The sequence below is a fragment of the Rhinatrema bivittatum genome, chromosome 6 (assembly GCF_901001135.1).
Source record: "Rhinatrema bivittatum chromosome 6, aRhiBiv1.1, whole genome shotgun sequence".
NCBI lineage: Eukaryota > Metazoa > Chordata > Amphibia > Gymnophiona > Rhinatrematidae > Rhinatrema > Rhinatrema bivittatum.
Genome location: NC_042620.1, coordinates 176,868,787 through 176,883,747, shown reverse-complemented (window position 1 = coordinate 176,883,747; position 14,961 = coordinate 176,868,787). Strand labels below are relative to the sequence as shown.

Here is a 14,961-nt window from a genome sequence, read left to right as displayed (position 1 = left end):
TTGCCTCCCCTGGAGGTTGAGCCTTTGGGTTCTGGCGGCCTGCAGGATTTAGACGGGTCCCTAGGATGATGACGATAACGAAAGTCCAAAGGCACACTGGGTTCAGGGCAGGCAATAGACTAATGGAGTCAGGAACAGGCCAAGGTTGGGTAAGGAAGGTGGGACTAGGACGGCCAGACGAGGCAAGGCTGGAAGGCAGAGCAGGACAAGGAGAGACTGGAAGACAAGGCGCAGGAATCAGGAACGCTGGCAACACACACTGCAAGGCAGGAGACCCATTGCTGAGGCAAGGAGGAGCGCTTTTTTTTTTTTTTTTTTTTAATTGAGAACTGTAAGTATCATAATAACAATGATAACAAAAGTAAGAATAAGAGTAATAATTATAACAGTAATACCAATAAAGCTTGTACATAACAGTGGTGTAGTTACCAAAAGTATACTGTGTCATAGTGAACATTTTAGCACAATCTAGTACACTCTTGTTGTCAATTTATCTAGCTAAGAAACCATCTCATCTCATAGCTCCCATACCCCTCCTCCCCCCGCCCCCCCCATTCTTTTTCCCCCTCCTTCCGGTTCCTCTGGGATTGGGCACCAATTCTAACCCTCCCTTGCTCTCGCTTCTATTGCTTAAGCCTGGTCGTACAAATGGTCGTTGCTCGACCCCCCCCCCCCCCCCCCCCCCCGCGGCCCGTCTATCCCAATTCAGCATCGTTGGCCTCTAGGCGCAAGTGGGCCCCTCCACCCTTGCTAGATAGTGGATCAGAGGGGCCACATTCTATAAAACCTATGTAAGGTGTCCCGTCTTATGGCCGTTAATTTCTCCATATAATGTATTTGCCTCAATTTAAGGTAGAGCTGAGGTAATTCCGGCGGGCCTATGTCTTTCCACTGGGCTGCAATCAGCAATCTAGCAGCTGTCGTGAGAAATAAAAACATTTTCTGCTTCTCATCCTCCAATTCCGGATATGGAAGCCCTAACAGCCAATATTCTGCCTGCAGTGGAATCCGAACTCCCCATATCTCTTCAGCTAGTTGTTGGCAGTCGCTCCAGAACTGTTGTATTTTGGCACATTGCCACCACATATGCCAGAATGAACCGAACTGGGAGCACTGCCGCCAGCAGAGGGGGGACTGCCCCGGAAGCCATTTTGCCACTCTGGCTGGAGAGTAGTGCTACCTGTATACAAGTTTGTAGTGGTTTTCCATCATGGACGCGGACATCAAAGATCAACCCAGCATCTGGTAGCACTCCTCCTACTTGTCCCTGCTCCACTGAGTTCCCAAATCTCGTTCCCACACCACCAAATGTGCGGCTTCCCTTCTCTACCTGTTATAAGGAGTTGGTATACCTTAGAGATTCCCTTCTGAAGACATCCTGCTAGAAGGCAGTAGCCTTCGAATACTGAATGAGGGCATTGTAAGTCCTGATGTGGTCCCAGAGTACCTAGGAAATGTCTGATTTGAACATAGGCCAAAAAAATCTGCATTGGTTAATTAAAACTGATTTTGCAAGTCTAGAAAAGGGACCATCCCTTGTCACCACAGTTGACCGAGATGGGTTAACCCCCGGGCTTCCCAACGCTGAAAAGCAGGATTTCTCCAGCCCTCGGTAAATTCTCTAAGATATCGAAAATGGGATATAGCCGAGTATTGCTTCGCACCAGTAAGTTTAGATTTCCATCGTTTCCAAACCTTTAGAGTAGTTTGGATGCTAATGGGAAGTGACTTCAATTCCCACATGGTACAGGACGTGGGCCAATACAGGGCATGAAGTGGGGTTCCACCAACTAGTATTTGTTCTTTCTTAACCCACTGCTTAGGGGAGCTCAGGTCATGGCTATCAGTTACAAACTTCAGTTGAGAGGCGACGTAATAATGGAGTAGAGAGGGCAGACCCAGTCCCCCATCTCTACGCGATTTGTAAAGCACCAGCTTAGAGACTCTCGGGGGCCGTCTATGCCAGACAAAGGCAAATAATTTACGTTGAAGCGGTTGTAGCTCTCCCACGGGGAATAGGCAAGGTGGGACTTGAAAAAGATAGCCAATTTTGGGCAGCAGATTCATTTTTATCGCGGTCATCCTGCCAAACCAGAAGAATGATAGCCACTCCCACCTATCTATGTCTCCCGTCAAGGAGCGATTAGGGGTCGGTAATTCAGTTGCATCCATCATAATGGGAATTCCTGCTTGCCCACTCTCAATAGCCCATCAGTAAAATGCACTGGAAGGATCTCAGACTTTTCGGGATTGATCCTAAACCCAGACAGCCTGACGTAGTGCTCTATCATAGACATCACCCGTGGCAGGGAAACCATTGGTTTTAAAAGAGAGAAAATAACATCGTTGGCATATAGAGTGATCTTATACTGCTGTCCTCCACACTGTATCCCATGCACATCTCCCGCTCTCCGGATTGCCTCCGCCAGGGGCTCCAGACTGATGGCGAATAAAAGTGGGGATAGCGGACACCCCTGCCTTGTTCCCCGCCAAATCGGAAAAGGTGCGAGGTAGCTATGATTTATCTTTATGCACGCTAGGGGGTCACTATATAGCGGCCTTACCGATACAGCGAATGAATCGCCCAGCCCTATCTTATTCAAAACCGCAAACAAATAGGGCCAGGAGATCCCTTCAAAAGCCTTTTCGGCATCAAGTGCCATAAACACTGCTGGGGTGCGATTAGAGTTTGCAATATGGATCAAATCAATTAACTTCCGAATATTGTCAGATGTAGCTCTGCCTGGCATAGAGCCAGCTTGGTCTGCGTATATGAGTTGCCCAATCAGTCCGCGCAAACAAAGCGCCAGAATTTTGGCCAAAATTTTCAGGTCTATATTGATAAGGGAGATAGGCCTATATGAGGCATAGTTTGTAGGATCATTTCCTTGCTTAGGTATTATAGAAATACCCGCTACATTCCCATACGGGAGAAGATGTTCCCCCTCTCTTAATTTGTTAAACATAGCTGCTAGTGGGGCCCATAGTTGGGTTCTGTATTTTTAACCAGTTTGCAGTCCATAAAAGGACATCGCCTCCTATCCCATGACTTTTTAGTTTTCAGAGATCAGTTGTCCAACAAGTCATCCTGGTTAAAATGGACAACCAGGTTGAAATGGCCTACATCAACAAGCATGAAGGCACAGGGATCATACATTGTGTGTCAGGAGGCTGCCCAGACATGGGACTATGCCATCTCTCAAGGGATGGCTCTCAGGGCTGCATATATGACTGGAATGGAAAATGTACTCACAGACAGATCGAGTTGGTCCTTAGAACCCCATGAATAGTTCCTGAACCAGGGAGTAGCAAACCAGATATTCAACCAGTGGGGCACTCCTATGATGGATCTGTTTGTGTCCTTTCAGAACAAGAAGATCCCACTCTTCTGTTCCAGAAAGAAGGGGGGGGGGGGCAGAGAAAAACTAGCCTCTTATGCCTTTGCCTTAGATTAGAGCAAATGTCTGCTGTATGCGTATTTTTCAAATCTGCTAGTGGCAAAGACTGTTGAAACTCAAAGAAGATGGAGGAACTATGATACTCATAGATCCTTTTTGGCTGAGACAGATTGGTTACCACTCCTTTGGGAGATGTCCTTCAGATAACTAGTCAGACGGGGGACTTTCCTGGATTTCATCACTCAGGATCAGGATAGGTTGCACCATCCTAATGTCAGTTTCATGACTTTCACTTCCTGGATGTTGAGAGGTTGTCTCTGCAGCCCCTTTATTTATCAGAGGATATGTCTTGAGTTTTTTTTGTTTCAAGAAAAGAATCCACTAGAAAGTCCTATAGATTTAAGTGGAGGAAATTTGCTTTGTGGTGTGCACATAAGACCCTAGATCCTTTCTCCTGCCTCACACACAAACTGCTTGATTACATTCTACATTTATCCAAGACTGGTCTTAAGACTGACTCAGTAATAGCTCACCTTAGATCAGTTAGCACCTACCATCACCATGTAGAATGTAAAATCATCTCTGTACAACCTTTAGTTGTCCGGGTTTATGTGGGGTCTGCTTCATCTGAAACCTCTCCCATCTTGGAACCTCAGCGTAGTTCTGTCCTTGCTGATGAAAGCTCCCTTTGAGTCACTGCACTCCTGTAACCTGAAGTACTTGACCTGGAAGGTTGTATTTTTGGTGGCAGTCACTTCAGCGCATAGGGACAGTGAGCTTCAGGTTCTAATAACTTTTCCACCTTATATCAAATTTCTTCATGATAGGGTGATCTTATGTTCCCATCTGAAGTTATTGCCTAAGATGGTGTAGGAATTCCATCTTAACCAGTCAATCATCTTTCCAACATTCTTTCCCAAGTCACATGTCCACCAACGCGAACAAGCACTACACAGTTTGGACTGCAAGAGAGCCTTGGCTTTCTGCCTTCACCCAGCTTTTTGTTTCTTTTGATAGCAACAAACTGGGGATAGTCATTGCCAAACAGACTTTATCCAATTGGCTAGCAGATTGCAGATCATTTCTGTTATGCCCAGGAGGGCTTGAATCTGGTGGGCCATGTCAAGGCTCAAGTTGTCTGAGCCATGGCAGTGTCAGTGGCTCACCTATGATCAGTCCCCATGGAGGAAATCTGCAAGGTTGCAATGTGATGTTCTCTCCACACATTCACATCTCACTACTGTTTGCACAGGGATGTCTGAGTTGACAGTAAGTTTGGCCAGGCTGCCCTGTGGAATTTGTTTGAGGTGTAGAACCCAATTCTGTTCCCTCCTAGGGCCATTGTATTTGTTCCAAGCTGCTCCTCATAGGAAAGGTACAAAAGGGGAAAAAAGGTAGTTGCCAACAAAAATGTTGTGCCCATTGACACATGTTAATGTTCTCCATTTATTCAATGGGGGTAGACTGTAGCTAGAGATTCCCTATGCATGAGGACTGTCATCCTGCTTATCCTTGAAGAAAGCAGAATTGCTCTCTCATAATATTTATTTATTTATTTATTTATTTATTTAAAGTCTCTTATATACCGATGGCCGTTCGCACATCGCATCGGTTCACAATGAACAAAAACCTTTGGGCAGCGCCCTTACATATAACCGATAACAATACAAATAACCGGGGGAGTAGGGAATGCAAATTAATAGATCAATAAATAGTGGAGACTATAAAAATAACATACATAACAACTATATACAATGCATCAGTAGTCATAAAAGCACAAGTCATAAATCGTTGGTCATAAGGCATTCTTAGTCGTAGAGCATACTTAGTCATAGGTCGCTGAATCATTTAGAGGGTCGCTGAATCATTTATTTTAGTAGAAACACACAAATCATTTATTTTAGTAGAAACACACAAATAGGTCGCTGAATCATTTAGAGGGTGATTTTATGATTTGGGCGGTGTCAATGGGTAGGCTTGCTGGAAAAGCCAGGTTTTCAATTTTTTTTTGAATTTGGGAGTGTAGGACTCCATGCGTATGTCATGGGGCAAGGAGTTCCATACAGTGTTCTTCAAGGACAGCGGGATGTCAGTACTCCTGAAACCCTACCTTCTCCCTCTAAAGTTGGTATTTGTGTGTTTCTACTAAAATAAAAGACCAAGGGGCCCTTGCATGGACATTGTATGAGGCAGTCAGAGTTCTAGATTGGGTGATTTATAAGGATCATTAATAGTAAAAGAAAGTCATTAGAAAATATTACTAAGGCATTAAATGCATTTAATTACATATTTGTTAATTTCAATAAAACAACCTCTGAATGAGGTTTTAAGCCAGAAAATGGAGCTTGCAAGGTCCCATCCCTGCATACAAATGCTACTGGACATCTGACAGCAGCAATGGAGCCAGCAGTCTGTGCAATGTGTTTTGTACCTCTGATCCTCCCATGTTGTATTACATTTCTCAGGGCTCATTTGTAATTCAAATATAGTTCTTATATCACTTAAAAGCTTTGGAATCTCAATTCTGTAGACTGATTAATTATTTGTGTGACAAACACTTCCCAAGATGTCTTGTCTTAAAGATAGGTTGGTGCAGTATAAGAAGAAATTAAAACTGACGTTTTACTCCAATGGATCCTGGAAGCTTTCAGCAGTCTTTCAGCTGCATCAAATCTGCCAACAAACTGAATAGAGTGTGGAACAATGAGAAAAAAAGAGTTTAAAAAAAATGTCTCAGGCAGTTGGTTTTCCAAGATGAATGCTAAGTTTTGCTATAGAATCTGAGTCATTTTGATTCAGTGATACTCAAAGCTGTCCTCAGATCAGTTGGGTTTTCAGGATATCCCAAATAAACACTAAAGGCAGTACATTGAAATAAATCTTATCATTATTAATTAGGGATGTCCTGAAAACCTGGCTTGTAGGGAGGGGGAAATGTCCTGAGGACTGGTTTGAACACCACTGATTTAATTGACAACGGTTTTGACTTACATGGTTTTTCCATCCTTAGCTATATGAACATAAAGGATGGTAATAAATGAAAAGTAGTTCCAAATAATTCAGACATAAATATTTAGACCGGGGATCCCAGAGCCAGTCAGGTTTTCAGGATATCCACAGTGAATGTATATGAGCTAAATTTGCATATCATGGAGACTCCATATATGTAAATGTTTTTCATACATATTCATTGTGGATATCCTGAAAACCTGACTGGCCATGGGATCCCCAGGACAGGGTTGGGAAGCCCTGACTTATATACATATCCAGAAAATTCTCTTAACCACTAGAGAAGGTTGTTCAATTCTACCGATTTTCTAAAGGATTTTGATGTGTAGTTCTGGTACATAGTTATAAAGCTAAAGACCATGAGCCTGACGCTCAGCGGTGCAGGAAGAAAACAAGTATCCTGGTTAGCTAGACAACAAGACTGGGATAGTCAGCAGAGTGCTGCCTTTTAGGCACTGTGCTGAATATAGCCATATAAAGTCCTAGTTAGCTGGATAAATTTATCCAGCTAATTTTAGGGCTGCTCTCTGGCATGACTAGACTTAGCTGAATAACTTAACTGGCTAACTTAATTCTACCCTGAAACATCTCCAGACCACCTCCGAGTAATCTGGCTTTTTATCTAACTAATTACTAAGATGGATAATTTGGAGGCAGCCAGAGCACTAGAATTTGTTAGCGTCCAGTCAGATTAATCCAGAACAAGTGGGTTATGCACCTCTACCAGCAGATGGAGACGGAACAAATTGACGTTACAGTATATGTACCACTGCAGTGACATTAGCCTGCCAGTATTTTCCGTCTCCAGCAGATGGTAGATGCTGCATCTTCTTACTGGGCATTGCTTCAATTTAGAAAAGGAGAAATAAGGAAACTAAATTTGCCCTGCTCTCTTGCGGTGGTACCAAAAGGTCCCTCCCCATTTGCGAAATCCTGAGGCGATTTCCGTGCTCCCTCAGATGAGTGCCTTGGTCCGGAAGCTGGGTTTTCAGCTGGTGTGGACTTAGCTGTTAAGCAGCTGAAAGGCAGTGGGTGCAGGAAGCTGAGCGCAACCAGAGACCGTCTCTGTACTCAGCCAGGTAAGGCTGAGCTCAGGTAAGTTAAAATAAATAAATAAAAAATACAGAGACAGAGAAGGAGGGTTTTTTGCTGTAGTTCTTTCCTCTGGTCTCCATGCTTGGCACGCCATTCTGACATTCGTCCCACTCTGTGGGAGGTCAAGGGAAGTGGGCAGCCTGGCAGATTGAGCAGCCCCTGAAGGCTAGGCCCTGCTCTGAGGCTTTTTTGCTACGCGCAGCATGGTTAGCCTCCATAGTGTTATGTGCACTTTCTTTAGGCTGCCCTCTACAGCATTGTCGGTTCACTGTGTGCGTCTAACAGTTCATCCAAGTTGTGCTTCCAGTTTTTGGACACTTAGGTGGGCCTAGTAGTCTGTGCGTCCAAGTTAATTGGAGCCTTAAGTGGCCGTCCGCTTACCTGTGCGCACAAGTTGATCGTTGTTTTGCGCTTAAATTTTTATGGCGCCTATCCTAGGGATGCCTAAGTCTTGGATGCCTAGGAGTTGGACGCCTAGAATTTTTGGACACCTAAAAAAAAAACCTAGACGCACGCTTCCAGCCGCCGATCAGTGCACTGCCAGTCTAATGGCACCTATATCTCAGAAGCCTAAGTGCCTTTCTCTTTGCGCTGCCTGTCATATTTGGGCATCTCAACCAAGAACTGCCCGCTGACTTGTGCCAGCACTGTTTGAAAGCTCTTTGAGAATTGTCTTCCTCTGATTTCACTAAGCCTGGTAATTCTCAGCCGGATGTAGGTCTGGGTAAAGACATTTCAGGTGGTGTGACTGATTTTGGAACTCCCCTAACTGGTTCTTCAGCAGGGGAAGGCAGCTCAGCGAGTGCACCTCAGGTACCTCCTAGTCCGGGTACGTCTACATTTTCATGGATAAGATGTTTCCAGAGATTACAATCCTTTCTTCAGGCGCAGTCCTCAGCCCCATCCAATGCTCCCAGGGCAGAATTGGACCTACTGGTAAGCCCCAGAGTACTCCTAGAGTGGCAGTGGAACTACCCATTAGAGGTCCAGATGATGATGCCGATCCTGACTCTCTTGAGGATTACCTATGCATTAGTTGCGTTGCATGTATTTACTAAATTTTATGCATGAAAATAAATGCAAAGCAGTTAATTTCAATAGGGGGTGGTTTTTAGGTCAAAATATCACACAAGATTGCCATGATGTGTGATTGTTAAGTAATAAACAGCATTTCACACCAAATAAATGCTGTTTTTCCTGCAATAATCACTTATCATGGTTTAGTAAATGTACCCCTTAGATTGTAAGCTAAGGGTGGTCAGCTCTGGTCCTCGGGAGCCACAATCAGGCCTGGTTTTTAGGATATCCACAATGAATATGCGTGAGGTAGATCTGTATAAAATGGAGGCAGTGCATGCAAATCTATCTCACGCATATTCATTGTGGATATCCTGAAAACCTGGTTTTGTGACTCTCAAGGTCTGGAGCTGGCTACCCCTGTTGTAAGCCCTCTGGGAATATGGAAATACTTACAGTACTTGATTATTTTTTATTTAGCATTTTTTATATACCGAGGTATAGCAGAGTTGCCTTCACTCCGGTTTACATTATAACAACCTGTTACATTGAAATGTGATAAATTACATTAAACCGACTGAGAAACTGACATATAAAATTAGTCTAAACAGAAACAAGATATACTAAAGTTAGGTATACTGAAAAACAGGGTTCATAGATAATAGGAGATATCTGTAGTTAGAAGCAGGATAAATTGTCCAATCAGTAAACTGATAGATTATGAGATCAAAAGTCCGAGTTGTCAGTAAGAGATTGGCTTAGTAGCCAAGATTTTAATTCTTTTTTAAAAGATTTAGGGTTTTCTTGACCAGCGAGGTGCTGAGGTAGTGATTATAATCTGCTTTGAAGTGTCACGAAAGGTAGAATATAAATTTAAAAAAAAAATTGAAAATTTTTATTATAAGCCCTGATCTTAGCTGGACAAGCCATTTATTTGTATGTTGACCCCCAAGTACCTCTAGCAACTAGGAGAGAGGTTCCCAAACCTGTCCTGGGGAACCCACAGCCAATCAGGTTTTTAGGATATCTACAGTGAGTATACGTGAGATAAAATTTGCATGCTGTGGAGGCAGTGCAAGCTAATTTATCTCATGCATATTCATTGCAGATACCCTGAGAACCCGACTGGCTGGGGATCCTCCAGGTCAGGTTTGGGAACCACTGAACGAGACAGCCTGCATTGAAATATTAATAGCATGATATGGTGCTGTCCAGCAAATCGAACTGCTCAGTTTTTCTCAGCCATTCTATAAAATGTTTAAACCAACAACAGTATTTAAAGCACATGTAATCCTAGAATGTTTCTGCTTTCAGGGCAAAAACAGCACTGCAGCAGTACCTGGCATGACTGTTTGAAACGTGGCTTTCCAGGCAGCCCTCTCGCTTTTTCCTAAGGAAGAACAGGACACCAGTTCTAGCTGATTCCTTCTTTTTGCACAAGTCACCTTGCACTGCAGTTCTCTCCCGTGCAGGGAGCTGCACTACAGAAGCACTTGGGGCGAGAAGCCTCTTTTGCATTGGAAAACTTTTCTTGAGGTTGCAGTACTTTCCCTGAAAGGATTATTATTTTTTTTTTCTTTTGGGATTTGTTGTGTTTTATTTTTCTGAGCTACCTGAACTTTATACAGGAAGAACTTTTGTCACTTTTCTTCGGGGGCCACAGTTTTCCTGATTTTGCTGCAGCTTCTCTGTGCGTGTGACTGGATACCTCAGAAGAATGGTTTTGTTTTCCTCCTTTTTATTTGAAGATCTTTTTCTTACAGATTTTCCAGGGTTAATAAGCATTTGCCTGCTGTTTGAATCCTGAATTATATTTGATTGAAACGTTATTTAAAAAGAGAACACAACATGCGCACTCTCTCTCTCGAATGACAAAACAGCTGTCTTATCTTAAGTGTCCCAAAAGGTTTTTTTTTTTTGTCGTCGTTGAATTTTGATCAGATGAATGTTTATAAGTAAAATATATGCATTTCTGAATGGCAGATATAAAATATCTTATGTATACTTCCATTTTTTTTAAAAGGAAGCCAGGGAGATAGCATTTCCCAATTACAGGACAAAGCTTGTGCTCTGGAAATGGAGCGAGAGAAAATGCACCTTGCTGCCAAATAGTATTAGCGGATTCCGATCTCTTTGTCAGCGTGACAGAGCACTGCCTGAGGCCTCTATACCAGATGGTAAAGTTGTGATTTTCTAGTGGAGCCGTAAGACCTAACACACACACACAGTATTAGTGATAAAGCTACTGCTAATGTAACGACTCATGGAAGTAAAAAAAAAAAAAAATGGCGACTGCGGCAATACAGTGCTGGCTCAGCAGAATCTGTGACTCCCTGCTGTAAAATCCTGCTTTTGGAATTAACCAGAGGGAGGCGATGAAACTTTTTTTTCACAGTGATTGAGCATCCCCACTGGGTTGATGTTATTTTTCTAACAGATATAAAGAAAATCTATGGCTCCAATATCTGAGATGTCCCTAGTGCACAGTGGCTGTGAGAATTTGTCTCTGCCACTACCTATCTGTATTCTTGCATAAGGTTTATCAGTGCCACAGGACTGTCCCGGGCTCAGGAGGAGTAGGGTAGGCACAGTCTTTCCCCTGCTTGTGTTCTTGCTGAAAATTCAATCCCCATGGGCATTTGAGGTTAATTTTGTACAAATTTTCTTGCTGCTTACAAAAGATAATTTTAGAGCTTTACTGAACTGAGCTTCACTCAGACCTCTCCCACAGCCCTCATAGGTACATTCTAATGACCCAGGCACCTTGCACTCTCTTTATAAGATGCATACAAATGCAGAGAAGAAATGTACATGTGTCTATGCTAATATTTGTGGCACCTGATCTTCTCTTTACAGGACATGCAAATGCTTCCCCAGCTGGTGGTTTAGAAAATAGAATAGATAAAATGGTAATTTGCGAACAGCAAGGTTTCTTCACCCCAAACTAAAAACTAAATACCATATTTAAGCCCTGGAAGTTGGGATTTTCAACTGATCCCTGCTGGGAGGGAATGCTTACAATGCTGCTAACCAACGCTGTAATATACTAGGGCTTGCAGAATTTGTTCTTTCATTTTTAGCTTGTTTTATTTGAATTTGTTGGTGCTTTGTTTTTTATTTTCTGACTTCAGACGTATATATTGTTTTTTCCTGCGAACAACCAAATACCAGCTCACAAGTGTGGAAAATGAAAGCTTTATTCAGACACTAAGGAGCAACATGATTCTAGCCACTTTAAAGTTGAATTACCATAATTAAAGTATTTATCCAATTCATTTCTGTTATCTCCCTATAAGGTTTTGAAATCATATGTAGAGCTGGAAATTAGCACAACTGAAGCAGCAGTCATCAACTCCCTCCTCCGTTTCCCCCTGCCCGACGGGAATAATATAATGGAAATATATTTGCTGAGCTATCAATGACATTTTCTTTTTGTCTTTACCCTATTTACACCATCCATCTTCACACACCCCTGTACAGATGTCATGCTTGGACAGCCCTGGGAAACCCTTGTCAGCAAGACAGCTGGAGAAGCACCTCCTTTGTGACCCACCATCAGAGCCGCTTTTTTGGCTGCTGGGCTACCATAGTAGCGATATTTGTTTTCCCTTCCTTCCTGGGCCTGAGAGCACTACCTACACAATGCCCCCAGGTTCTGATTCTCCTGCACAAGTAGGGGATCACAATGTGGAACCCACCCATGCCAGTGTGCACTGCACTGCACAGCACTACATGTTCAACCCAGAGCGATCACTTTTTGTGCATTAGTTTTCACTGGAACCGCACTATGGTGCCTGTTAGTATGGGATACCTTAGCTTGTCTTTAGAGCTGTGGTATGAAAATATCATTTCACAACCCTATGGGAGGCAGGTAGACAAAAGCAATTTAGAGAGTTCGAACTTGCCCAAACAATATATTGTTGATGTTTTATGCACTTCCAATTATATGGGCAAAGAATACAATGTTCTAATATTTAACTTAACTTTTCTTTAAACTACATTGATTGCTCAGTTTGGATTGAAATCAGCTTTCAAGAAATCTTGCTAGAGTGGAGTATAATTTGTATGCTCTAACAACTCAGTTGTGCTTCATTTAATTTTCCAGCATAACCACATTTGAAAGAATGGTTTCTACAATGGAAATTACAGTTTTTGCATTATTTTAATGTATTTATTTATTTGTTTCACTTTGAGCATAAGAAATAAAGATACCAAACACCTTTTTCTTTATGCTGATACAGGTATAAACACTGGGTGATAAAAGAAATGTCCTTTCCTTAAGGCTGTTAACAGACTTCTTGTGTAAATGCATATTTACTTGTATTTGAAAACTGCAAAAAGGATTCAGTACCTCGGAAATAAAAGCCTTATTTAATGTAAAGAGTAGAGAATTGTAGCGTGCATAGTGCTGAGAGAGAGAGAGAGAGAAAAAACTTCTAATAGATTTTCAAAGTGTAAAAATCGTAGCTGGCCGAGCTCTCATCAAAAGAGGAACAATGCTAAACTATATGCCGAGACAATCAAGAAACCGCCTGGGAGCCTTGCAACATTTGCAGAGAATACGATCGCTCGCATTTGGTTGGTTGGATGTCAGACGGAAGAACTCTTTCATGCTCAGTTCAGCTTTTGTGAATAAATGTTGATGTTGCCTATGGGTATGTACAAAATAGAAATATAAATAAAGAAATAAGTACTTTTCAAGGAGCTGTATATGTTCCCATTTACTGTGAAGAATGAAACCTCATTGAGTGGTCTTCTGCTTCACTGATTGACATAGTTTGGGTGTTTAATCTGCTGACAGGGTGCCACAGGGAAAGTGGAAATTATTGAAGTGGCTTTACTGGTAGGAAATGGATCTGCTAGCAGTGAGATCAGATTCGCAAAAGGCAAACATTTTACCGAGGTGGCACAGCAGCGCCTTTTGTGCTCCGAAATTTCCCCAAAACCTGGAAACAAGGGTGTTCAAGGAGCAAATCATAGCCATGGATTTGGACATAGAAATATGCTGATGCTATTTTAATTAAAATATGTATAACTAAAGTACACAAGCTCAGCGATGGCCTGGCTCTTTAAATAATGCAGCAATAGCAAATGAAAAAGACCTCTGCCTGGAATCTAACTGGATACGCCAGCATACTTTATTCTGCTGGACTAGGAGTGCCTTTTTCATGCATATTTAGGGCCTGAATTACTAACCTTGGGGCAACTGAGAAGCAGGCAAAACTGCCACCACTAACATGAGATGAGCAAGAGGGGCAGATTGCAAATCCAAAGCAAAAGAAGCAGGCATCACATGGGCCAGGGAATTTCTTGTCCCTGCACCCAGGGGTGATTTTCGGCCGGGTCGCCAAGTTGCACCTTTTTGAACTTGCATCCTTTTCACCATTGGAAGCTGGAGGCTGCTTTTGGACCCAGCCCACCTGCTGTTTCCTCCTCCTCCTCGTGTTTTTCTATTGCATGAATTAGAAATGAAACCTGTATGTGAGTAGGAGGGAAGAGGAGGCAGCTGCGGGGACAGAAAGCACAGGGCTGTTGCTGTCCCCAGTGGTACCTGCTCCTGCTCCTGAGTCTTGCTAATCCAGTTGCTTGCTCTGCTTCTGCTCTTCAGCTGTCTGGGGGGAGGAAACAAGATTGGCAAGAGCTAAGAAGTGACATGGGAACTGATGTTTGGAGGGCTAATAGAAGTGACAGAAGGCTGATAGGGAAGAGAACAAGATCCGGGCAGTGGGGGAGATGGGGAAATGGAAGGCTGGAATGTGGGGACTCCAGATGGAATGCTGATGTATATGAGAAAGGGAGGGAGAGAGAGAGAGCTTGGAGTGGAGAAGGACCAGAGAGAGCTGGAGAACTGGGACATGTTGAGGGAAAAGTCAGGAAAAGTGAGATGGCGAGCCTAGCCAGTATTGATAAATTGCTCTTCTGTGTTCTTGTTAGCTCTATGTTTGGTATGTAGTGTCTATGCCTAAAATACACCATGTACTATTTCTGAAATATTCTTGTAATGAGAAGTGGATAGGGCAGTGTCCACTCATAATTTTCTTCTACCTACCTCCATGAAGTGAGCAATGTAAACTCGGGCTATCTAGCACAGAGCCATAATCCGGGAGAGCAGCAACTGCCCAAGCAATAAGCTCATTGGGAGTGGAAAGGTGAAAAGTCAGCAAGAGTGCCACTGCGCCTAACATCCTGGTAGTGGTTCGAGAATGAAAGAGAACTGGAGATCAAAGAAGAGCGGGAGCTATAAAATATATACTTCTCTATTCCTGGTTTTAACATGCCTAGATATGGCTTTGGTCTGGTATTCCCTTCCCCTGCAGCAGTTCCCTTATTTCTCCTCTGAGCTTCAAAGTGCTGTTTTCCTCCAGCTTCCTCGGCACTGGTAGCTACACCGTTCCAGGGATGTGAAGGTGTGTATATGTATTGACATTAAATATCAATTGCA

The 14,961-nt window shown here is 42.9% G+C and overlaps 1 protein-coding gene across 4 annotated transcripts in view; it reads left to right on the top strand.

Moving 5' to 3' along the window:
* ARMC8 (armadillo repeat containing 8) overlaps positions 1–13,220 on the top strand; it is a 311,684-nt gene extending 298,464 nt beyond the window's left edge. For all 4 annotated transcript variants that reach the window (XM_029606184.1, XM_029606183.1, XM_029606181.1 and 1 more), the window contains one exon: positions 9,834–13,220. In XM_029606184.1, the coding sequence (XP_029462044.1) occupies positions 9,834–9,867 (34 nt within the window). In that variant the 3' untranslated portion in view covers positions 9,868–13,220. The remainder of the gene's footprint in view (positions 1–9,833) is intronic.
* Positions 13,221–14,961: the final 1,741 nt, after the last annotated feature.